The sequence below is a fragment of the Paralichthys olivaceus genome, chromosome 19, assembly GCF_024713975.1.
Source record: "Paralichthys olivaceus isolate ysfri-2021 chromosome 19, ASM2471397v2, whole genome shotgun sequence".
Taxonomy (NCBI): Eukaryota; Metazoa; Chordata; class Actinopteri; order Pleuronectiformes; family Paralichthyidae; genus Paralichthys; species Paralichthys olivaceus.
In genome coordinates this window covers 14,089,971-14,116,310 of record NC_091111.1, presented here as the reverse complement: position 1 = coordinate 14,116,310, position 26,340 = coordinate 14,089,971, and the positions used below count along the sequence as shown (strand labels likewise).

Sequence of the window (26,340 nt, the reverse complement as noted above, 5' to 3'; positions counted from 1 at the left end):
TTTATATATTTTTACTAAAGCTACTTTAAAGCACCTTGTGTTACACTGTCTGCATGAAAAGCACTTTACAAATAAAGTCTGATCGATTGATATCGCTGCATTTATTTTCCATTAAAACAAATTCTACAAGATTATAAATTGGACATGTTTGCGTACATGTGTTTTTTGGGAATATAAATTAAATTAAATTATATATATATATAAAAATCCACTATTTCCACCACTTCAAACAATCAGGTGAAATTAATGTCAAACGACATCAGTACCGATATTGACCACCAGGTGTAGCATTTAGCCCTTTTTCATAATTCCCTTCAAAGCGCCCGCTTCATAAACACCATGTCCCACAATGCTCCGCGGCGGGCTGTCGGTGCTGTCTGTCCGTCCGTCGCTCCGACACAATGCAGCTTTTAATGGAGCTGAGGCTGTGAGCGGTGCGGGGCTCGAACACGCAGCAGCACAGCGGGCTCAACCGGACACCGTGAGCCGCCCGGACCCGACCCGCCGAACTGTTAACGGTGTAACGGAGCCACCGAGCGGCCGCGACTCGGTTTATCCCCGGGACTCCGCAGCGGTGAGTAGCCGCTGAAGCTAACGCGTTGTGTTGTGACCACTGCTGGCTAACAGGCTAGCTAATTGACCAGATGAGACATATGTCCCCCCCCCCTGTCCCCCTGCAGCACAGCAGCTGGGTGTCCTCTGTTTGTCTCGTTTTAAATGTGACACTGTTGGAAATGTAGTTTTTTTTTAACGCATAAAGACTTTGAAGTCATTTTTTGCAGCCGATGAAAGTCGTGAGTGTTTTTGCTTTGATCTCGGCTGAGGTACACGTCAACCAGCCGGTGGACCCGGTGCTTCAGCCGGTGACGGTTCCCCGGTGCGTGACTCCTCCGGTAACCATCCCAGTTCAGTGCACATTTTGATGTGATCGCCTCATCCCTCAAACACGCCTTCAGAGCAGAAGGTAGAATGTCACGCCGAGTTCCTTTAAAAAAAAAAAAGTGACAATTAAACGTCGACCTCCCTGTTGTCGTGCACACACACAGGCGTTACGATTCGCGATGGTTGTAAAGATCAGACGTAAGCTTCCCGGTTAGGTGAACATGCCTGAATACACCGAAAGTATGTACTAGTGAGTGCTGTCTAGGGTGTGCTCAGCAAGCAGCCAAACATGCATGTCTGCAGCTCTTGCTCTCAATCCAACTGTGGAGTTGTAGATTAGGTAATGGAAGTTCTGTTCGGGGTGTTTGGAAGGTTTTAGATCTTGCCCTGTCAGTCATGTCGTGCTTTTTATAATGTCTTGCTCACTGCAGACCTGTGTTCATTAGAGAGTATTACCAAACATCGCTGGCACTAACCAGCCTTCCTCTAATGTGTCTTTTCTTTGGGGGAACTCCCCATTGATTCTTTAGCTGACATCCCATTTCTCTAAATTTGCTGACTTGAAATCTCTTACTGTTACATGGCAACTGTTCACTCTACAGCCTCCTACATTAGTTGTACGACTCTCTCTCTCACTCTCTCTCCCATCTGTCATTGTCTGATTACCACAATGCAAATTAAACAACATCAGAACACACAACAAATTCCACAAAAGAGAGGTGTTTATTAGATGTTCTGTTCATTGAATGATTGCAGGATGGTTGCATGAACTTGCATTAGTTTTAGCTAGGTGTACCTAATAAACTGACTACTCCATACAAATGTAGTGTCATTTTTATTTTGGTTATTAAACAATGACTGGCTGAACAGATGAGTACAGTCATCTTAAAGCACTGAACACGATTTGGAGTGTTGTATACACCAGCCTCTTGCAGTTTGGTTACAGCCAAGTTGCCACCATTAAGACGAGGCTCAGCATGTTTGTGGGAACAGTAAAGTTACTGCCAGGGGGCACTGCTTTTAAACCACATTTTAGTCACCAGTAAATCAGTTTTCACTTAAGATTTCTTGGCCCAGAGGTGATCACTTCAGCCTCACCAGAGTGTGGTGACGTTATGTGGCTGTCGTCGGAGCGTTTGTGCATTTTTACTCAGCAGGAGGAGGGTTTTGTCAAATCAGATGGGAAATCCTTGTTATTGATTTGAAAATATGAGCCAGATTTCAGTTTGACTGCATGTTATGTCGCGTTTTTGTCTTTCAAAGTCTGAAACTTGGAGAAACGAAGTTGCTGAGCTTGTACATATGCGGTGTCCAAGAATCCTATGATGCAGAGGAAACTAAACAGGGGAATCCAGTGAGAAGTGCAAAATATTAACCTGACGTATAGAGGCAAGAGTTCACATTTCACATCGGGACTGTTTGACTTTTCCTCACTTCCTAACCATTATCCAAATATCACGTTGTGAGGTATTTCTGTCATGAATAATTCGATTTTGGCATCTTTGTGTAGGATGTTGAGGATGGACAGATTGCAGGCCAGTTGTCTTTCACCTTTTAATTAGAGTCAGTGAATGTATCACAGCAGATCGATGCTAGTGTTGGTTATAAATTGGTGTTTTTATTTAGAAGCATTTTTCCCCTCATTGATATTTATTTTCTGTGCTGAGATAAACAACAGCTGTATTTGTTAACTGTGAACTGCACAATTGAGGCTGTCAGATTAAATGTCAGAACAAATTTGGTTGAAATGTCAGATGCTGGTAGGGATTTTATGTTTAGATAATGTTGTAAATATAAGAAATTAAAATGACCAAACATCTGTTTGTCTGATTTGTACTTTTTCCCCTGTGGCGGTGGCAGATGGAACCACAACATGCATTGATAGGCAGCGTGTAAAGTGTCCACTGTGAACACTGATATTGATCTTTTTTTCTCATAGAGTTGCTGTTGCCACACTGTGTTTGGACATTTTTTTTTCTTGTGGCCACATAGTCCACAACTGCCACAATGCAGAAAAACTGCAAAATCAGCATTTTGTTATATCAAATCATTCGGTGGAGAATTCTTTGGCCTGATGTAGATGTTGTACTTCAGAATAACAAAAAACTGTGGCTTTTGAAACACCAAAAAATGCAATTTCTCACAGACTAAACCAAAATTATAACATGGTTGCACATTTGGTTATATGTGTGATTTCATAAGTCTTAGATGTAAACAAATGGCTGACAATTTAGTAACCGCAGTACAAGCTTCTAAATGTGTTAGCTTACACTTAAGTCATGGACTGTTGGATTCTCTAGGGGACAGTATTTCAAAAACACGTTTGACCAATCAGTGTCATTTGTCAATCATGATGTTTTGCACTGTTTTTATAGCATCAACAAATTAATTAAAACCAAACTTTAACACTTTAACATGTATCAGTGTGAAAAGAACAACCTATACTGTTTAGTTTAGCCCATGTCCCATCTGCTAACATGGAGGAGCCGGGGTTTTCCAGGTTGTGATGGGTGTAATTAAGTCTTAAGGTGTTCTTTCTACTCCCGATCTGATATTTTGACCAATTTATTCTCATCCGTGCGACTTGTTTTATTACAGTAGATAAGTCACCCGCCACGTCTACCAGTCAGAAATCATAACACAAAAGTCAAATTGAGTGCGTGGTTCGAAAATGAGGCAAAGCTCAAAGTGAAGAGAAGGAGATCTGGAGCTCATGTTGCTGAAATCAAGTTAGCGCTGTTCTGACTGAAGACAACAACAAACGTTTTTCACAGCAACATTTTGACATGTCATCGCAAGAGAACAACAGATGGAACTAATCACATGAAGGGTTTCTTAATGTTTATTCTGGGCTTCCAACCCTCTTTTATGTTATTGGTTACGCATGTGCTTTCTCTTTCTAGCATTCTTACAGCCTTTGGAGTGAAAACAATTAATTGATGAATTAACCTGGTTTAGGGCTGTTGTACTTATATCAGGGATGGAGTATGCTTCTTCATGGCAGCCCTGAGATATGATTTTAGCCTGGTAAAAATGTCACAGGCCAGTGTGAGAGAATCTGGTTGTGTGTTAAAAAAATGAGGCATTAATTGGCATGTCCTTGTCAAATGCAACCACTATCTCTCAACTTCCCTTCTGTCCAAACTGTCTTGCTCTCCTCTGGGAAAGCGCTGTGGTTTAGCTGAATAGCTGAGTGTTCTCATGGAGGGGCAAGCTCTTCTACCTCTAATGAACATCTGCTTCAAGAGGCAGGAGAAGTACGGCTACAGAACCCAAGGACAGCTTATTCTGTGTGTTTATTGAATAACAGCAGAGAGAAGAACAGATGTAACAGCTTGTAGCTGTAAGAAGAGAAACATGCTGGAGAACGAGAGATGGTACGACTAGCTGTACTTTTGGCAGAGTCAGAAAACAGCAGCACTCCATGCCGTGCTCACTGTAGGGTTTCTCAGCTAATTCGCTTTCCAAACAGAAAATCTAACTTAAATAGGAGCACAGTTTCCCCTCCTCCACTGGACCTTAGTTAGTGCAAGTCACTGTCAAGCTCAAGGTAAGTGTTGTGTGAGTAAAGCAGTTAAAAATAAATATGATGTTGTGAGGCAAAATGGAATATTTGATTGTCAGTCCCCCTTTTTTTTTTTTTTTTTTTGACAAACCACACAGAACATGTCTTGTGAGAAGAACGCAGTCACTGTTACAATGAGGCCATTCCAGAGCGATGAGTTTGATCTGCGCCCCCACACAATTTTGCCACTTGTTGTTCTTGACATACCGAGATCGAGCCCTGTGCCTTTGTAAGACGGAATGGGCACTGACGACATGACTTAATGCTGTGTGAGTGCCCCTCGCTGACACTCAGGTGCAGTCTCTTTTGGGGTGGTACACTGCAATAATTCTCCCATGTCAGGGGCTAATCACCCTGGCTCCCCTCCCACAATCCATCAGTGTCTGGAGTATGAGGCTTGCAGGGTTCTGGCAGCTGTTGTCGGGTTGAGTCAATCTGTTATGGTCTACGCCAGCCTGCACAGGAGGGGGTGAGAAAGAGCTCTCAGGAGGACACAGCGAGCGGGGCTGCTACTGCTGCCACGGAGAGATAACACAAGGATTTATTTGTTAGGAGGGTGAGATTTCAGGGTTTGTATGTTAATTTTGCTGAGTTAGCTGCTAACTTTTTCCATTTGAAACCTCCACAATGGAGATAATGATACAGACAATACTATATAATACTGATTAAAGTGCACTTACTTCTGTCCATAGCTCAAGCTATATATATATATCTTTATCTCCACAGGAAATGCCTTTGACTTTCAAAATATTTGTGCAAATAAAGATCAAAGTTATATATGTCTATATTGGTCTTATTTTGGGAACAGGCACAGCACTCAGTGGATTCAAATTGCTTAAATGTCTTAGCTTGACATTTTATTATTTTTGTGTGATTATCATGGCTTACAAACTAGTCCTATTTATGGATTTAGCCTAAATGTTGATATTGGAGGTTTGGCACAGAGTGGTGTTGATGCTGTGAGTTGGCAGAGACCTCACAATTTGACTCAGTTGTCGAGGCAAATATTTGGAGTCATGCTTCCATTTGCAGTCTGTTCAGAGTGCATGTCTGTTCACAGCTTTTCGGGGGCAGACGGAGGGGAAAGTCTCCATAACCCTTTTATGCAAACAACATTTGTAGACGTAATGCTGCACCAAAAACATGCTCAACTTACAAATGATCAAAACTAGATGAAGCATTTTGAGTCGTCACAGCAGGAGAAGCCCCGACCTTAATGCTTCTGTTCATTCAGGTGTGTGAGTGAGCAAGAATGCAAATACCAGCGTCCTGACATGTCTGTGGAATTATTATTTACTATGTTTGTTAAGTCAGAATCAGCGATATTCATTACATATAGCATCTTTTAATTCATGAGAAATCCAAAATAGCAATAGCTGTTGTGAAAACTGTCATCACCACCATTTGTACTGCGTGAACACTGGCAGCTACTCTCCCTCACATCTCTCCTCCTGGGCACAAACCACATGCAGTTCCAGTTTCTCTGGTGTACAGTGTAGCTTGACAACATACCACAGAAATCTATTCAAAGTGACAGGTACACAAACTAACGAGAGTTGGACATGTTCTTACGTGAGAGAGTTCCCTCTCTCACGGGAGGTCTGCATGGACAGTAAAAACATTTTGGACAAGAGCGCACAAGCAAGCATTGCAAAATAGTGCTGCACACAGCTATACAGTGCAGCGAATAAGCAAAACATTACAGATATCATGTCATTATGTGTACAAAAAATGTAAGATCATTATGTAACTGTAGTGGGACAAATTTCCGTGTGTACTTGTATAGAAAGTTAGAATTCCATGGGCAGTATGCCTTAGTGCAAAACACTCAACTTTTTCCCTGAAGTTGTGAGATTGAGAGGAAGACAGGTTTCTTCTGACTCATGAGAATCTCTGCTGCAGTGAGCACAACATGTTATCAATCATTACAGCAGCTTTCACTCTGGAATACAAAAAATACTTTTTCTGTCAAGCTCTTCTTTTTGTAACACTGAGCTGTGGAAGTTCTTGTAATTATGATGACTGGACTCAATTTATGCTTAAGATTGGACCTGCCTTTCAAAAATATGACATCTTGGCTTTTGAAATGGCTCAAACTGTTGATTATTGGGAGAAATTAACTTTAATTTATCTATATGTAGCTTAAACCATTTGTTCTTTAATTTATTATCTGTACTGCTTATCTGGTTTGAGGGTTACGAGGGGCTAGAGCTAATCCCAGCTGGCATTGGATAAGGAGCAGGAAACATTGGACAAGTCGCTAGTCTGTCACAGGGCTGACATATAGAGACAAATAACCATTCACGCCTACGGACAATTTGGTGTCCCCACTTGACCTTAACTGCATGTCTTTGGACTGTGGCAGGAAATTGCGTGGCACAGTGGTGAGAATTGTTGCCTCCAGAGCACAAGGGTTCTGGATTCAAACCTGCAACCTTTTCTTATTTGGTCTGAGATCATAGTACAATCATAAAGCAAATAAATGCCAAGTGGAAATCAATTGCTTGATTCTAAGATGCCCTGTTGAAATAGATGATCCTTCAGTTTGGATTTTATCATGATTTGTCGAAAATGTTAAGTCATTTAAAGCAGCATTAGTAGATATGGAGAGATCTCTTTAAGTATTAAGTGTGAATATATATATATATATATATATATATATATATAGATGTGAGCCACAGTGTTGGTAGTTAAGCCATGTTCAACCTGACGCTGCTTTTGGTTTTTGTTTCACCTGAAGATTTACATGATTCTGTTGGCATGGACATGAATCCTCAGACTTTTCTGTCCCTTTCATCTCTGTCTAAAGTAATTATGCAGACGCGAATGGTTAAATCAGAACCATGTGGCAGCCTGTAATTACATTTATGGTAATGAATGGGTCAAATACCAGTTGCACAGAAATTCCCTCTGAAGATAGATAGAGCTTGACAAAAAGAAAATGGTGCATCACATGAGACGGGGACCTGCAGTTTAACAGCATATGGATGAGAAGCTTGTTTGAATTTTGTTTTCCAAAATATATGATGATAGTGTTTCCCATTTAAAAGACTATTTAGATTTAAAAGACCTACATGTGAGACTCCCGGAGTGCTGGAGCTGATAAATCTTATGATGGAAGCCAGGATCTGATTTCACACCCCCAGCTTTAAACGTTAGTCTGAGATGTAAATTAAGCTGTTCACACTGTGAAAATGAGCTGTTACGAGATGCAGCATGTAGGCGACTAATTGATAGAAAATGAATCAGCAATCATAATGGAATACTTAGTTAGTCATTTTTGAAAAAGATAATTTCTGACATTTTAGAGATGAATCACTAATGAAAATAATTGTGACCTGCAGCCCTAATGTTGACCCCAAGTCATTTTAAAAATGTTTTTAACACTGCAAATAACTTATTCCAAGCATAGTCGATCCATAGTTTGGACCTTTAGGAAACAAATTGAAAGTTTTGACATTGCACACAGTTGTATCCACAAATGCCAGTGGAACCTAATCTGAATATTTTCAAACTGTGATATAATCTGTGGCTACATATCCGTTTCTTCTCTTATCTGTCAACGGTATTAGCTCCAACAACTCTGGTTAATTCAGGAAGCTCATCAGCAACTACTTTGCAAACTAATCAAGAAAGCTAGACCAGCTAATTTATTTTCAAACTGCGACCAACACACACACACACACACACACACACACACACACACACACACACACACACACACACACACACACACACACACACAAGAACATTTGCCCTTGAGAGAATCACAGAAGCTTACTGTTTGTGACCACACATTAGATTACTCAAATCAAATTTTCATTTCTGCAGATGTTACTTTCTCTGTTCGGTTCCTCCCCTCTGCCTCATCCCATCAGACATTTTCTGCTCTGATGGACGAAGTAAAAATAGTTAAAAAACCAAGTCAAGAGGGAAAACATATGCATTTAGGTCAGTTCATCCTCTGGTACCACAGCAGTTATCCTCACAGAGGGGGGATAGAACATGATAGATAAAGTTTAGGAAAAACTTTTCACATAGACATCTTAAAGAAACATTGCGAATTCAGAGATGCTCATAAGCAGAACGTTTAAATGTCTTAATTTACGACCAGGCCTGGCAGGAAGAAGAAAGCCTGAGGAAAAACGGTCAAATGCTTCTTTTCACACTACATTAAAACAAGTCATGCATCTCGCCTGGAGTGTGCTCACGAGACCCCTCATCTCATGTATTTGTATTTCAGCAATGCTCATTCAATAAACACATCTAGTCTTCTTCTCTGTCGACAAACTGGAATTCTGGGGCAACGAATTCAACAGTGAAAGCCAATGGCCAGAGGCAGTATGTTTTCGAGTTGTCCATCCGTCCCATTCTTGTAAACAGGATATCTCAAGGATAGCCCTTAAGGATTTCTTCAATGTTTTTTTTTTTTGTCTCATGAATGTGTTGTCTGAAGAACGCCTCAAGAGAATTCTTTCAAATTTGGCAAAAATGTTCACTTAAGATCATAGATTAAACAATTAAATTTGGGTGGTCACATGTCGAAGGTCAAGATGATGTTGGCCTCACAAAACATTTGTCACTTGGACTCACTGATTAACTGATTAGATTACAGGGTTCGAAGGTCACACTGACCTCATGAGTCTGGAAAAACTATATGCAGACCGAAATTGCTCTGGCTGGCAGAGGCTTGCCACCTGAGGGTGGTTATTCTAATTAACATCAAAATAGTTTTTGACTGCACTTTGGCCCCAGAAGTACCACTTCATGGAAATCAGACTTCTAATCAATACCATTGGAACCCTAATCAAAGGAAAGCAAACTCTGTCCTTTGTTTTTGGAAGGAACAGAGTAACAATGCTAACTAACCATAATTAAAAATCTGCCGACTGAGTGAGTTTCTGAAAAAAAAAGCCAAGTAAGAAATTAAAAACATTAAATAATCTTTTTGTAAGATTTTAGAAGTTGAAGCTAATTAGAAATATGTTCAAGTTGTGTGAGTGGGAAAACCAACAGGGGGTCCTGTGTGTCTGTACATCTAGTGTGACTCTAATTGGTTGTCACATTCTCAAGTCTCACCAACACAGTGAGTGGCTCCTCACCTCTCCCCTGCAGGGCACAGTACTCGTGCCACAGCAGTTTTACAGCAGAGGCTCCAGTGACAGATTAGTGCTCGCTGCAACAGCAAGTGTGAAGCATTTTGTTTATCACGCTCCCAGGCCTCGCAAGCACAGAGCCTCACCACCCATCAAGCTCAAAGATTGGTAGACAGATGCAATCAAGTTGCCACAGCCCTTTCTTTGATACTCTTGAGCGATCTTCACATCATACATTTGCTTTTTCTAGAATTATATCTCAAAGGACAAATGTGCAATCCGACAAGGGAACCTTTTTTTATTTATTTTTTGGAGTTTGGAAGGCATCCAGGTCTATCTGTAATTATGCACTCATTCTTTCTTTCCCTGGTTATCTCTCTTGCTGTCTCTGGTATTCCGCAATGTTATAAATACACATCACACGTCAGACAACTGGTGTGTGATGTTTGTATCCACACGGCGGGGCATTGAAGGGTGGGTTTTCTGTCTGCCTCCATTTGTCTTTTCATTTTTGATGCACGCACAAAGATAAAGGTCAACACGCTCGTATAGTTTGCAGCGAGTGGGCGGTGGTCCACATGGAGGACGGTTTTAATTGCGCCTGCGCTAGGTCATCATCACGCTGATGGTCCTGTTGATCATTACAGCCTCATTTTTATCTCCTGCTTATTGTTATTGGATAATAAAAAAACAGCAGCTACTGGAAAGTTTTCAGTGCTGAGATTGTAAATAAAAATGGATGACACATCTTCACTTCCTCCTGTTGTTAAAAAAAAAAAAAAAAAAAGAAAGAAAATGAAGCTAAAATGGATGCAGGTGCTGCCCACTCCTGAATTTAAAGTCATTTGAAGCCTGTGCTGCAGTGAATCAACCAATAGTGAGTCAGTTTCAGCTGTCAATCATGATGTTTAACACTATTTTTATAGCATCAAAGAACTCATTGAAACAGAATGTTAACACTTTGGCATAATTAAGCAATGAATAACTGACCGGCACTAGATTTTTGTTAGATCTAAGAATCTTGATTTCTCATGTATTTACTTTAGAGGATTTGACATAAACAAATGTTGTATTTTGCCATTAACAGTTTATCAATAGATTTCCAGAAAATGTATAAACAATATATTCTGATATCCAAATAGAAGTTACAGACATAATTCTAGAGGACTTTAAGAACCCTTTTCTTTTTTGATTCGTCTGTGAATGATTTTTTGTAACTAATATATTTACATGCGCACTAGCATCCTATTTAATTTTCGATTATATCATATTTTGATTTGGTGTTTTTTAATAGATTTCCAATTGTCTGCATGATCACACGTCTCAGTCTCTTCTGCCCTGACTCTGCAACAACACAGGGGAGGATGAACCCAGTTCATTTTTCTGTCTTCCTGGACTCACTTTACCGCTCTGCTGGGTTTGGCTTCTCCATCAGTCACTGAAGACGAGAGCTACAATTTTAGTTTATTTTCTGCTGCACTGGCTTCAGATTTTTGATTTAATCTTGTTGTTCATCAGTACAGAAATTGCCACTGATTTCTAAGATGTAGAAATGAAACCCTTGAGAGAACGAAATGTGATTGAGGCTTGATATTTTACAGTTCAGCCATAACCTTTATTATAAATGACATCAATAACTCAGATACAACCAATATATATAGAATAGAGAATTATATTTTGTTTACATAAATTGTAAACATAAATGCACATCTTTTCTTCATTGTCTATAATGTAAAATACAAGTTTTCCTATCAGCAATGATTTCTAGGTCTGTGAAAGGCTCATATCGACCTATATATCAATATTGGTATTACATAAGTTGATCAGGCTCTAGTGTGCAAGTTAAAAAATATTGATATCAACATTTTCCGAGGTTCCAGATGGAATCTTCTGATGTCAGTTTACTACTTGAATTGCTGTGAATTAGAGCATCAGATGTTTTGATTAAAGAACGAGAAGAGCACATTTTGAATTCCTTTTCCAAACACTCATCCTTACATCCTCTGACTCCTCATTTCCTTTTTGACTGTGACTCCACAGTCCTCCAGTCACCTCTGTAATTCACCAGTGAAAAAGATCCTTGAGATGGTTCGTTCAGCCGTCTGCAGATGAGCTGTGATCCATGGCTGCAACAGCTGCTCCCCTCACACAGCCCTGTGACTGTGCCTTCCCCTGCAGCTGCCTCCATCTCTCCTTTTTTTTTTCCTCCCCCCCATCACCTCCACAGGGAATGCCTTACCTCCATCTCCTCCATGAAATCATAATTAATTATGGGAAGGCTAGTCTCCGAGCACAATGAGCCAAAGCCCTTTAAGGGGAGAAAGAAATCAGGGTAACCCAGAGTCCCAGCAGGCCCGATGATTTTCTGAAGTGCAGCAGTGTCACCTCCAGAGGCCTGTGCTGCAGCAAGATAGAAGTGTGTTTGGATTTATGTCACTTCCAGGCTTCAGTTTACACTTGTATTCCTTTTTATGCCTCTGCTCTCGACAGCTGTGGTCGAGGCATTATGTGTTCTGTTGGTCCATCCAACCGTCTGTTCCATTCTGGTGAATGTGATATCTCAGGGACGCCACTAGGGACTTAGTTCAAACTTGGCACAAACATTCACTTGAACTCAGGGATGAACTGATTCCTCTCAGACTGTACATCCTCACAGAGATGCTAGCATGTTTGCAGACTCTTGGGGCCCGTTCTTTCACCTGGTGCAAAGTAAAAGTAGATTCCAACTTGCTCTAAAAACACTTGCTGCCTGCTCTGAAGAAATAGAGCCCTTAGTATTTCTGCCATTTAATGATTCCGTCTTAACACTTAAAGCCTAAAGACTTACAGATTACTACATCATTGTTTTTATTTGTTCTTCATTGATGTCCAGATTGATTTAGCAGTGAGTCTTAAAGCAAATTCATTCAACAGTTAAAACTGTATCAAAGCCCATTTCTGCCAATTTTGTAAAAAAATCCTTTAAGTCATTATAATGAGAAACTTTCTCAAAATAATGTCTTATGAATCCAGTATAATGACTCACTAACTCAAAATAATGACTTACTTATAATTTAGTTTTAGCATTCTTTCTAAGATGGGCATCCTTTTTAAAAATGTGAAAACAACCTCTGGTTTTGTGTTGTCATGGAACAAAACCTTTGACGGCCGCAGCATCTGACACAAACCCAATACCCACCAGCCTCTTATGTAATCAAATGGTTGTTGATGCCAATAATCAGCAGCGTTTTGAATTTAATGACATTAACAAGGCTTAGAGGAATGTCTCGCTGCCACAGTGCCAAAAAAGGATCCATCTTCAATAGTCCTTGCAGTAACTATATCTTTTGGAGACGTGCTACCGAAGGTGTTATTAAAAATAGAAGCTGTGTGATCTTTCTCTCAGCCTGAAATCCCTCAGTTCGTCTTGCTACCTGTCAAAAACTCCTCACAGACGGGTAGAAAAGCTCCAGACAACCCTCATTCTCAGAATCATCAGCTTTCACCGATTCACAAGCTGTTAATGCCGTCTTTCCGCAAATGTGATGGTACCCTGGAGTTAACTCGATAGCGTTCGAGTGAAAGCCTGTTATGGTTGGATGTCGATTCTCTCTGTGCTCTCTGTTCCTTCACAGAGGAATTTCAGGCCGGGCTCAGAGAGCCGTGCCAGTGTGCAGAGGGACTGTTCAAACATTTATACAAGCACTTTCCCTCAAATGTCTGTGAACTTGGAAGCAGCATCCTCAATCCTTCATTCAGCCTCTGAACTCTGCACCTGCTGCAGTTATTCTTTTGAATCTTTTTGCCTGGAGCTGCTTGGTATTTAATCACAGCATGGTGCGGCTCTGAGTGCCCGCAAATATTACTCCAAATTCTTTCACACTCATTAACTTGGCTTAAGCGAGGAATTTGGAGTTTGATTGACATTAAAGTCCGCGCTCTGAATGTCTGTCCATTGCACATCATCGGTTTTTATACTCCTAAATCAAATTAACACACTGCTAGACTACCGCAGTCTGTGTTATTCATAGGCCCGGCCGGTAATTTGCTGACTGCGTTGCTGCTTGCTCAGTGCTCACCATGTGGAGCAAAGGGGTTTTATCTGGGTCATCAGTGTGGTGGTGGCAGCTGTGCCTCAGCTTCTCCTTTTTGCCTGAGAAAACTGCAGACAATTTCATTTAAAGTTTTGAAGATTGTACCCCCTGCAAAGGAGATGGATTGTAAATGAAATTTGTGTTGGTCTTCTTTATAGTTTTAATATTTATGCTCTAATATACAGAGATCATTCAGCTGTCGGCATCTGTTTTTCATCATACTACATCAGATTATATTTCCACAAATACTTTTGAATATAATGCCCCTGCAGCTATACAGCGACTGCTTTGTGTAAGTGTGTATCAGCAGGATGTGTTATGTTTGTATAAGGTGATTTTTTTTTTTTTTATAGTGCACTCTTACATCTGCTGCCTTGCATGTCTAAAGCCTCTGAGTGAAAACGGCTCCATCGGCAGTCCTTTAGTTGCTTAACACCAAACCGCCTCATGGCTCAGTGCTACGTAATGACTGCATTATAATTGATCCCCACAAACTAAGTCCAGAATGATCGATGCCTCCCTGTGTGTTTTCCATTCGGACAGATTAGGTTGAGTGTAGCAGAGAGAGAAGACATTCTGCAGATTAGAAAACTACAACTGAAGAGATTGCAGTTTAGTTTGTGTGTGTATGGATGAGTGTTGCTCCATTTCCAAGATGCCGCCACGAGCAGAGCTTTAAACCAGCATGTTTTTTGGCCCCAGATTAGGCCTAGCAGCAGCGTTTGCCAACATCTGCCTGCCATTACCCCGTGACTTTGGAAGCCATGCAGGAATTAATCAGACTGTTGTGATAGTTGTCCCTCGGTCATTCTGCACCTCAGGCGCTTCACTGAGCAGCAGGATGGAGGTCAGCGTTCAAAGGGTCGTAATTCCTGGGAGTTCCTACTGTACGTGTTGCTCTCCTAAATACACCAGAAGCCACTGGGCTGTAGTTACTTTGTAGAACCAAAGCATCTTGTCTGATTAGCCTGGGAAGCTTTGTTTCCTCATTTGTCCTCATACATTATCTGCTCACTGTTTGCTCACCAGATGCTGCCAGTTGTACAAATCAAATCCTCTTGTTATATTTTACAATCTCATCTATCACATTTTTTTTTTTTTTTTTGTTGGATCTCCCTTGTCCATTATGAATTAGTCAATAGTACATCAATCATCTTATATTTTATTATTTGACATTTTTAAGTAGTTTTCCAATAAAGAAGTCAAACATTCTCTGATATCAGATTCTCTCAGTTTTATAACTGTTCATTGCCATAAATAGTGGCTGTTGGTATAATCTACATAATTGTTCACATTTTTAAAAAAATGTGAAGACGCCACTCCCTTGATTTTTTTATTACATTTTATTGACTAAATAAATATATGTATTAAACACTAAAATAAATTCAAACATAAATAAATTATTAGCTGTGTATTAAAATTATAAAATTCAATGTTGATAGAAAACTCATTTGGTCTGACGATATTAAAAGGTTTGAAGTGTTTTTAGATGTGTTACGAAGGAACGAGTAGAAGCTGGATACCTATCATTATATCTAAGACTAAATCATATACCTGTGATTAGCCAGTACCTTTCCTCATTCATCTCCTTGAACTGTGGACATGCTGCTGTGGTCCGAGATGTTGTGTTTCAGTCAGGAACCTCTAAACATCAGAAAATATTTTTGTTGTGTTTTTAAGACGCTATCCATCAATGCTGGGATCTAACGAGGCTGAAATGAAAGCATTGCAAACACAGAGGTTTGAATTCGCCAGACCTTATCAAGAGGAGCTGTTATGTCAGCGAATGGTAAACATCACCACCTGCATTTCTTTTCACCTCAGGTTTCTGTGGCTGTCTCTCTGAGCTGCTTTATCAAGGCTCTTTCTCTCTCCCTCAGTGTTGTGTGTTCAGTAGTGCATTCGATAAGGGATCCTTGGCACTTGGCCTATCAGTTGACATCCTCAGGGCTTGTGCTGTGGTGAGATGTTACATGAGCTAAGAAAGCAGACTGTAATCTGTGGGGAAATTTAGACCTTGTGATGTAGGAATCTTTATACTGTTTAAGCATAAAGATAGGCTCGCTGGTGATGTCCTCGCCCGCTGCGACGTGCACCTAACTTTTTTGACTTGGAGCACGCAATATGTCTAGTGCAACATGGGTTGAGCTTGAGGCAAGGGACTGCAAATAAGCCTGTCTCTACAGATATCGCTATGCTCCTTTGTTAATGTCATTAATGATATTACTTAATGTCATAAATGTGGCAACATAGACATTCTTAGATGGCTCCTGGAGGCATACTGCTGGTAAAGATGTAGACAAAGACAAAGATGTGTACTCAAGTCCAAAGGGGTGCTCTTTCTTTCTGCATTTTTCTGGAGGAGTGATTGTGGCGACACCTATTATTTAGAATACACCAATACACCAAATTGCTGCTCCTCAAGCACAAGTATGAAAGTGAGAGGCGTCCTGTTTGCGTCAGAGCTGGCGTGCGCAGTGACCAACCTGTCAAGTATAACCACAGTTTTACTTCCCAGTGTTGCTTTGGTTTTTAGCCCACAGCGACTGCATCTTTCCAAAACATCTGCAAACTGGAAGAGCAGGTCCTGAGGTCTTGGATTTGTGTTGCATTCTTTGTATATGAACATACAGGGTGATAAGGAAGATGAATTTGAGCTGTTCTGAAACCCAACACAGAAGCTCTCCTCCAGTGGCCTCAGGAACATGCTATAAACTTCTGAATAAAGCTGACAAGGGTAAAGTCTCTGCATCAGAAGGTGCAGCTGATTTCCTTTTGAGTCATTTTCTCTTCTGGTCTAGTGAAGATAATTCAACATCACTCATGGAGAGTAATCAGGGATGCTCGGTAATTTGAGTCAGTGATGAGTTTGGGATGCAAGAGGAGGCCTTTAATGAGATTTGCTGATGGGTGCTGTTGGCATGGCTCACCATGCTGTTTTACATCTTGCATTTCTGTGACGACAAACTGGGCTGCTTTTATAAGGGCAGAAGAAATATATAAATAATTCAATTTCTTTTATTTTATAATTTTACATTTTTGGAAGGTGCATGAACATATAATATAAACTTCGACACAAATTAGTCATTTGTTTGATCTTAAATAATCCTTGTCACTCATTTGCCCTTTTTTCTGTTCTTTTCTCTCAGGTTCCTGTATCAAGACGTCAAAGGAGAAGATTGTCGAAAGCTCCACATCTGAAAAGCAGTAATAAAATGAGCACTGACCCACACAACTATCTCACTCCCCTGTGAGCAGACATGCTCCCCCTGCAACACTCGTCGAGGGGCACCCCTCCCCAGTTGCGAGACTGTTTTCTGACATAGATTCGGAAGAATGGCTCAACCTTGTTACAGAAATGGCATTAGGTTGTGTGGGCAATAACACATTAGAATACAGGTGAGGCTGTTGCCAATACCCACAGGACCCTAAAAAGGTCTCAGATGACACAAGGACAGAAAAATACGCCCCAGCTTTGATTTAGTATCCACCTTACTGCCTTGCTGACAAGGTTGACTATGGCTGCTGTTGATCCCCATAGCAACGGTTCCATGGTGGGGCGAGGAGCAGACTGAGGGAGTCGACAATGCAGCGTAACGGTGGTGGGGTGGGTGCTGGAGGCCAGCCATGGGTGTTGCGCCGTGTGCGTCTAACGTGGCTCAGTTTCATGCTCTTCTTTATCCTGGTCTTTTTCCCACTCATTGCCCACTACTACCTCACAACCATTGACGAAGCTGGAGGTCCCGATAAGCGTATCTTTGGGCCTAGGCCCGGTGGTGAACTGTGCGAAGCCAAACATGTGCAGGATCTTTGCCGCATTCGTGAGTCGGTCAGCGAGGAACTGCTGCAGCTGGAGGCCAAGAGGCAGGAGCTCAACGGGGAGATTGCCCGACTCAACTTGCGCATTGAGGCCTGCAAACGCAGCATTGACAGTGCCAAGCAGGATCTGCTGCAATTGAAGAATGTTATCAGCCAGACAGAGCATTCCTATAAAGAGCTAATGGCCCAGAACCAGCCCAAGCTGTCACTGCCTGTAAGGTTGCTGCCAGACAAGGAAGACCCAGGCCTTCCACCACCTAAGTCTGCACGCTCCTGCCGTCTGCGGTCCTGCTTCGACTACGGGCGCTGCCCTCTTACGTCTGGGTTTCCTGTGTATGTCTATGACACAGGCTCTTACTCATGGGGGGACTATCTAGACCCACTGGTGAAGCAGGCTTTTGCAGCATCAGTTAAGAGCAACATTTATATAACTGATAACCCCAGCGTTGCCTGCCTGTATATGGTCCTGGTAGGAGAGATACAGGAGTCGTCCTCCCCACCACCATCTCCTTCAGAGCTGGAGAAGCAATTAAAAGCTCTTCCCTACTGGAGATCAGATGGACACAACCATGTACTAGTGCATCTCTCTAGAAAATCCATGACACAGAACTTCCTGTATAATGTGAGTGCAGGACGAGCAGCAGTAGCTCAGTCCACCTTTTTGGAGCAGCAGTACCGTGAGGGCTTTGACTTGGTTGTATCCCCACTGGTTCATGCTCTCTCAGAACCAAACTTTTTGGAAGTGCCCCCTCAAGTACCAGTTAAGAGGAAATATCTCTTCACCTTCCAGGGAGAGAGGGTGGAGTCACTGAGGAGCAGCTTACAGGAGGTGCCCCCTCAGTCTTTCGAGGAGGAAATGGAAGGAGACCCACCAGCCGACTACGATGATCGCATTATTGGCACCTTAAAGGCAGTGCAGGACAGCCACTTGGATCAGGTTCTGGTGGAGTTCACCTGCAAGGACCCTCGGCCAAGTTTACCAACGGAGTGGTCTCTTTGTGGACAGAGGGAGGATAGGCTGGAGGTGCTCAAGGCTTCGACTTTTGCCCTGGTGATTGCTCCAGGAGATGGGCAGCTGGTGGCCTCAGCAGGCTGTGGAATGAGGCTCTTTGAAGCCTTAGAGGTAGGAGCCATCCCAGTCATGTTGGGGGACCACTCCAGACTACCTTACCACCAGTTTATCCGCTGGAGTGAGGCTGTCATTATAGTCCCCAAGCCTCGTGTCACAGAGCTTCACTTTCTGCTGCGCAGCCTATCAGACAATGATATGCTAGCTATGAGGCGGCAGGGTCGCTTCCTGTGGGAGACCTACTTCTCCACCTCAGAGAATGTTCTCAATACCATCCTGGCCAGCATCAGAACCAGCATCCAGGTTCCTGCTGCACCCATCAAAGAGGAGCCCGCTCATGAGATTCCTCACAAAGCTGGAAAGCTGGCAGGAACTGATGCCAACCTGGCTGACAATGGTGATCTAGATTTGGGTCCTGTCGAGACGGAGCCCCCCTACGCTTCTCCTCGCTTTCTGCGCAACTTCACATACACAGCTGCAGACACCTATAGATCATGGAACCGAGCCCCGGGGCCTTTTCATCTGTTTCCTCACACACCTCTAGACCCCGTGCTGCCCTCTGAAGCCAAATTCCTAGGCTCCGGTACTGGTTTCAGGCCTATAGGTGGAGGTACGGGAGGATCGGGAAAGGAGTTTCAGGCAGCTTTAGGAGGGAATGTGCCACGAGAACAGTTCACAGTGGTAATGCTGACATATGAGAGGGAGGAAGTGCTGATGAATTCGCTGGAGAGGTTGAATGGACTGCCGTACCTCAACAAGGTAGTGGTGGTGTGGAATTCACCCAAGCCTCCTTCAGATGACCTGCTGTGGCCCGACATTGGCCTTCCCATTGTGGTAAGTGCTCCTGCTCCTCCTCATTCAACCAATGTGCACATTTTCATCTGGGTAGTGTTGTATTATTCAGTAACATATACAGCTCCGTCTCATCCTGACTCTCTGAAATGCAAAACAGTAATCTGTAATATGTGTCAGAGCTGGTGCAACGTTTGCTTAAGTACTTTATAATGAAGTGTGCATCTTTGAAACTCTGCTGGAGTCCTGACAAATTACCAGTAGCTTTACAACAGGGGTGAGAAGAAGTCTGATTTTCATGAATAATATAATTTGTGCTTTTGAATTAAGCTTGAAAAGTAAAATATTAATCCATTCCATTTCCACGATATTGGTTTGTGACAGAGAATCTGTGGATGAGTGGAAAGAAACTAAAGAGCTGGACTTTGTTTGGTAGAGTTGTTTGTGCAACATGACACTGAAATTTGACAAGCTTGTGTGCAAGTTGATTGTCAGAAAATCAACTGGTGTAAATATTGATTCCAGTCTTAAATTCGAGGATGTGCTGCTTTTCTTTAGTGTGAGTCCTTGTGAACTAAGCATCTATTTATGTATTTTGGACAATTTGTTGTCTAATAATCAAAATTGTTATTCTACAAATTAATATATTGTATTGATTGTTGAAGCCCTTCTTCAATAATTTATACCCTAAGATCTTAGTAGAGCACTTAACTGCATGTATGAAAAATAGTCTTATGCACCTTGCTGAATTTTAGTTAAGTCATATCAGTCATTTGCTGCCAGATACCATTTACCCGTCATTGAATTTGAACATATTTACTTTTTATAGACATGCGTAGAAAATGCTCAGTGTGCAGCATCACTCAAAATGTTCTTAACAGTACTAACCGCAAGTAGCTGCTTCTAAAGTGTCCTCGATAAATGCTCTTCCCAATTTGTGTCTCGTCTCATGCCTGCAGGTCATCCGCACAGAGAAAAACAGCCTCAACAACCGCTTCCTTCCCTGGGATGCTGTGGAAACGGAGGCCATTCTCTCGATTGATGATGACGCTCACCTCCGTCACGATGAGATCATGTTCGGGTTCAGGTCAGTGATGGTGATAGAGGACGCATGAAGCTCTAAGAATCTTATTTTGGTAAATTGATGTCAAAGGGAAAATAAATGTCTAATAACTGATCATTTAAAACTTATTGATAAGTATAATTTTTTATTTGATTTATTTTGCAAGCTCTGTATTAGCAAGACAGTTAATGACTGAAAAATAGATAGACAGATTCATTGCTGTGAGGTGAACACAAAAATACAGGAAAATAAAAGGAAAAGCTTTGTTATTTGTCAGAAACACAAAATGTCGAAGCATCACATTCCTGAAATCATTGAGAGAAACTGAACCAACCACTAGAGACTGCAGTAGAGGAAATGAAAGGGAAATATGTGATCAGCATCTTGTATCGATCCCTTTTTCAATGTTTGGCATAGATGAATATGAATAAATTTGAAGATCCCGATGAACCAATTAAGAGAAGTATGCTGTTATGTTAATTTCACTGCACCCACCCCTCCCATTACTCAGACTCGTCTACACCTTGGTGCTGTAGCAGCTTGTCCGGACAGGCAAAAACTGCCACTATGACTGAGTGTACGAGGGTCATTTGTCAAACACCCACCTCCCAGAATTACCCAGGAATGTATCTACACCTCTAACTTCCCCCGAAGAAGAAAAATCACACAGCATCCTACTGCTCTTAAAGGGTTTCCTTCCAGCTCATCTCAGATTTCTTGCATCATGTGTGTCTGCGATGTTTGAAATTAATCTACTAAACAGAAACTTAGCAACTGGGCCACAGTGTATGAGCCAAGAACAATGTTTTAGTTTTAAATATAGTCCGATTATAAAACTGTCATATGCTGAAAGACGGCATCACAGTTGTTACTTAATTGGTCCCAAGAGAAAAATAGATGCCGCTTGTATTACTTAGATGATGAGCAGAAACAGATGGATGCAAAAGAGTGGCATACGCTCAGACATTCTAAAACCTTCCCAAAGCAACAGATAACCACAATAAAACAAGTGAAAGATTGTCTGATTTGTTCTTGGGGGAATGTTGCTGATGTTCTGTGCTTGGCGTTGTCTCGCAGAGTGTGGCGTGAGGCTAGAGATCGAATTGTGGGCTTCCCCGGGCGGTATCATGCGTGGGATGTCAACCATCAGTCGTGGCTTTACAACTCCAACTACTCCTGTGAGCTTTCCATGGTCCTGACAGGAGCTGCCTTCTTCCATAAGGTCAGAACCTGCACCTCACTCGCTCCATGAAGGAAAAAAAACAAACTGTCATGTTCAGCAGATTTATTTTGTAGCTTTATCTCAGCCGTGTCATTCACATGTCTCCCTGTATCTTTGTGTACTTGCAGTACTACGCCTATCTGTACTCCTACGTGATGCCCCAGGCCATCAGGGACATGGTGGACGAGTACATAAACTGCGAGGACATCGCCATGAACTTCCTGGTGTCGCACATCACCCGCAAACCACCCATCAAGGTCAGTGACAGAGCAGGCATTTCATCTGCGCTCTGCTCCACATCGACAAACTTTGTGTCTCCCCCTGGCCCTGTGTATTTATATTTTTCCTCATTTAGCCTTGCCATTACTCAAACTGACACATCCAATATTCCACACAAATGGTAAATCAAAAACGCAAGATCGAATTTGTGCGTTCTGCCTGGTTTTCCTCCTGGATTTTTATTGGAAGGACATTTATTACCGGAGAGTCTGTATGGCTAGACAAATAATTATAACAATCAAGCCAGGGATGCTGCCGGAACTGAAATGTTGTTGCGGCCCTCGGTTTAAGTTCTTTTTGATTTAGAGGATGTTAATAGTCAGGGGTGTTTCAGGGGGAATTAAGGGCAGCTTTGATGGAGTGTGTTGCATGACAGCATTTCACTGCTAGGAATAAGCTTTGTGAATAATGAATTTGGGACAAGTTTGGATGTGTAGTCCTAAATAGTGAGACTACATTTCTATTTTAGTCCAAAATCAGACAGATAAAGCGAAAAATAAATTACTTTTGCTGCAAAGTTTTATGCTTCACTGGTGCAAACATTCAAACTCAGTTTTCCTGCAGTTTAAACATTTTGTGCAGTTATTTTCTAAATTGACCTTTTTTGCTAAACCCTGCACCCAATGTTAGCGCTCAGACTTCAGGACTGACAGATGTGTTTGGAGAATGAAACACTATCTTGTGTGATGTTGACTGGGGTTGCCGGAGTCCAATAAAGCTAATAGATGCTAACAGTAGCCTAAACTCTCACAGCACCGTCCATGAAACTGTTACAATGTAGAGCATTGCTCTAACTACAATCTCATGCAAACTTTCAACGTGTGGAGAAATTGAAGTTTTACAGGCCAGTTTGGTTTGGATTGAACAAATGCTGTTCAAAAGAGGGGTGTAGCAAAGAGCAGTGTGATTCTGTGAGGTACCACCTGCACAAATGTCCTAAAATACTAAACATTTACTCAATCTTTTTCTTTCTTAGGTGACATCTCGTTGGACTTTCCGCTGTCCCGGCTGCCCTCAGGCCCTCTCTCACGATGACTCCCATTTCCACGAGCGCCACAAGTGCATCAACTTTTTTGTCAAAGTGTACGGATACATGCCGCTGCTGTACACACAGTTCCGCGTGGACTCTGTGCTGTTTAAGACTCGTTTACCCCACGACAAGACCAAGTGCTTCAAGTTCATCTAGCATTGGGCTGAGTGGCCCAGCGAAGAGCCCAGAAGCCGAGGATTGAAGAAGTGGAAGTGTTTAAAGAGAGCAGCAGCTCCCACAGCGAGCAGCGATGTTGGAGGGATGGATGGACGGACTGCCAGATGCACAGAGGGAAGGTTTAGGGTTAGGATTTTGCCCGGGGGAGATAGACATATTAACCTTGTGGTCTAACCCATGACTACTGAAAATTTGAAAAGTGGAAGCTGAAAGGGACCACTGCCAACAAAATAAGTCTCTTCAGTGGACGTCACTCCTCCTGTTTCATGTTCTTCAATCATGCTCAATCATTAACCACTACAGATGTCATTGGCACCTCCAGACGGCCTGCTGAGGAAAGAGGGCAGTTGTACACCGTGTACAGAAACTCTCCCAGGAGACTCTAGCTGATAATGGAGCGATGAGTTAGTGCATCACTGACAGACTGATGCCAGGCTGCATTCAGCTCAGCAGCCTGTTGACGCTGTTGAGCAAACGTGACACCGGCACATGGCTGCCGCTGTCTGTTTTCCGTGTTACAGTTACAAACTGTACTTCCTGTACTTGTACGAGAGGAGCACTGATGGTCAGAAGTATTTTATTGATCAAACACTTTTCTTTTTGTTTTTAAATAATGTTTAAATGTGTAAATCTCTATTTGGAGCGAATAGTTTCCAGAACCTCTGCCTGTGGGGGATCAGACACAGATTCAGTCTGAGGAAGAAAACAGGACCGTGACCGAGGATTTAAAATAACACGTAGGCCCGATCATGTTTAGCAGTGTTTCAGCAGTCACCATAATGCCTCAAATTTGTCATGAAAACCAGCCGCCACCTTGTCATTTTGTTATGCTTACAGGTGCTCCGCTCGTCTCTGATGTTTAAAAATTGACCTGTTTTTTATGCTATAGGGTGTTTACTAATGTTTGTTCAATTTGGTCCGAGTCACGTTTCAATGTAATAATATCGACCAATCATCATTTTCCGCTTTCCTTACCGAGAATCACAGCTGCCAAAATGAGCAAAATAGGTTTTAAACACGCAGACAGACTCATGCAGTTCAGTGTACTGTTAGATCATGGTAACAATGTTAGATTTAGAGGTACAATATGCTTATTTGCATTCTGGCAGAGATCTGGATGAGAACATTAAAAGTTGCTGTTCTCAAATCTGTTAAATATTAAACTGCCGCCAATGGCTGGTTAGCTTAGCACAAAGACTCACCTCACAGTGTCGCTAAAGCCAAATGAAAGTGAAGATGATTCAACAATGAGGTATAAAGTGTGAATGTTTGTTCCTATGAGTTGCTGGTAGGTGAGAGTCAGGCTGTTTCCCTCAGTTTCCAGTCTTGATGCAAACTGGAGATCTTCCGATACCGTTTGTCTCTTAGCTGTGTAACTGCTAACCCAGTATGGGAGTGATGATTGCTCTCGTTGTCTGACCTGACTCAGGTTAAAACTGTTTGAAGAACACAGAACTACACGTGACCTGTTTACTTCCCATACGTTCTTGCATGAAATTTTGCCAAATTGCATTTTGGCGAGCTTTGGCTAAAGCTAGTCTTCTGGAAATCACTTCTTTGCTGATTTAAAAACAGTACTTGCCAGTTTTGGAGCAGCAAAGATGAAGAAATGTCCTGAAAAAGAATATTGCTATTTTATCTGGTTGAAACTACTATACTTTAAGGTTGTGGTATCGGATCAGGTAGATTTGCGTTCTTGTCCGCCGTAGCATTTTCGGCTGCATCGGAGGCCTTGCAGATGCTGGTATTGGAACATCTCTTATGCTAAGCTAAGCGGCTGGAGGCAGTAGATTTATATTTTCCGAACATAAGAGCAATATCAATCTCCCCCAGAAAGCAAATAAAATGTATTCCCAAATGTTTCAACTATACTTTTTAACGTACAGCAGGTGCTGGGTTTGCATCAGAATCACCAGATCCATGTCGCCTCTCTGTCCCAGCTCAGACAAAAACGTCACTTTAGTGTCGCCATGTTGGTTTCACTTCTTTTTTTTTTTTTCCCCTTACCATTGCTTGATGAATGTTTCCTTTGCCAAATAGGTACGATACCTGCTGCTTTCCAGCTCGATTTGCAGGATGCACAGTGCTCGGGATGCAGTCTGGTACACCTACATCCACTCTGCATGGTACTTTACCAGGAGTCAACCCATAATGTATTATAAATCCAAAGTTGTTTATTTGATCATGTCAGACTAGTTTCTTTTAATCTGAACAAAACACCCACCTGCAAAGATGAGTTTAAAAGAAAGATATTTAGATTAGAGTCTCTTTCCCAACAAATTCTGTTCTGTTCTTTGAAAACTCTCATTAAGTCCATGGTTCCTGTATATTTATTGAATATATAATGAAAAAAAGATTTTTTTAAAGCTGATAAAGACACATGCAATAAAATGAAAAGACATTGTAGTTTATTATTCCTAATTTCAAAGAGGTCCCAGCCTGAACTTGCCATCAGCTTCTTTGTTTCCAAGGAAAACGAGCTTGTGCCATTGACCTGAGAGCAGCACTTCGGCAGCAGCCGTGTTTTTCTGTGACCTGGTTTTTCCAGAGGTCGGACTATAAGTAGAATGTCATGAACTGAGTTTTTCAAAGAGCCAGTGGACGCTGGTTGAAGTGTCTTTGAAGCCAAATCCCGACCTGCTCCGGTGACTGCTGCTGCTGTGCTCTGACCCCCCCCAGGTTAAATACAAACACATTCACATGGAAATATTTTTCTGCGAGGGATAAAATCAAGAGCCTGTTTCCTAATTGCTGTGGTTTAAGTTGGCAACACGGCAACAAAAACAAATCCAAATTTACACTTTATGTTGCTGCACCAGATTTGGAAAAACCAACTTATAAACTCAGTCACATCCCAACAGATTTTTAATTGGAGCTCGAGGGGCCTCATAATTTCTTGGCCAGCTCTAAACCTGTCCTCGGGGCACAGTTTGGGTCAGCTGGTATTGTGGAAGGTGAAAAAAAAAAAAGCCTTGTCCATTCCTCTCCCACCACCCTTCTCCCCTCCAGGATCTTTGGCACAGCTGGTTTTCCGCGGCCTGAAGCAGGAAGGTGGAACTATCATGTGCTCCACCACTGTGGGCGGGGACTCCGGCGACCTGCAACGCTGCTCACGCCGAACCAGATTGGCTACGGCGTCACGACAAACCATTGAAGGCCAGATGAATGGAAATAAAAACACTCAACATTGTTAAAAACTTTATCCGACTTTTGTCCTAATTCTTCTGTCATGAGCACATTCCTGGATTTGTATCAAAATGGGAACATTGAGGG

General features: G+C 42.0%; 1 protein-coding gene across 1 annotated transcript; it reads left to right on the top strand.

Annotated features, from left to right (window-relative positions):
• The first annotated feature begins 343 nt into the window (after window positions 1-343).
• Window positions 344-26,269, top strand: extl3 (exostosin-like glycosyltransferase 3). The gene is made up of 6 exons (XM_020097626.2): window positions 344-574; window positions 16,766-19,338; window positions 20,256-20,383; window positions 21,437-21,581; window positions 21,710-21,838; window positions 22,837-26,269. The coding sequence occupies exons 2-6, from the start codon at window positions 17,203-17,205 to the stop codon at window positions 23,044-23,046; spliced, it is 2,748 nt and encodes a 915-aa protein (XP_019953185.2). The 5' UTR covers window positions 344-574; window positions 16,766-17,202; the 3' UTR covers window positions 23,047-26,269.
• Window positions 26,270-26,340: the final 71 nt, after the last annotated feature.

Coding starts and splice junctions, on each gene's coding strand:
- extl3 (XM_020097626.2), top strand. CDS start 17,203: ATGCAGCGTAACGGTGGTGGGGTGGGTGCTGGAGGCCAGCCATGGGTG. Junction 19,339..20,255: donor ACATTGGCCTTCCCATTGTG/GTAAGTGCTCCT, acceptor TCATGCCTGCAG/GTCATCCGCACAGAGAAAAA. Junction 21,839..22,836: donor CCCGCAAACCACCCATCAAG/GTCAGTGACAGA, acceptor TTTCTTTCTTAG/GTGACATCTCGTTGGACTTT.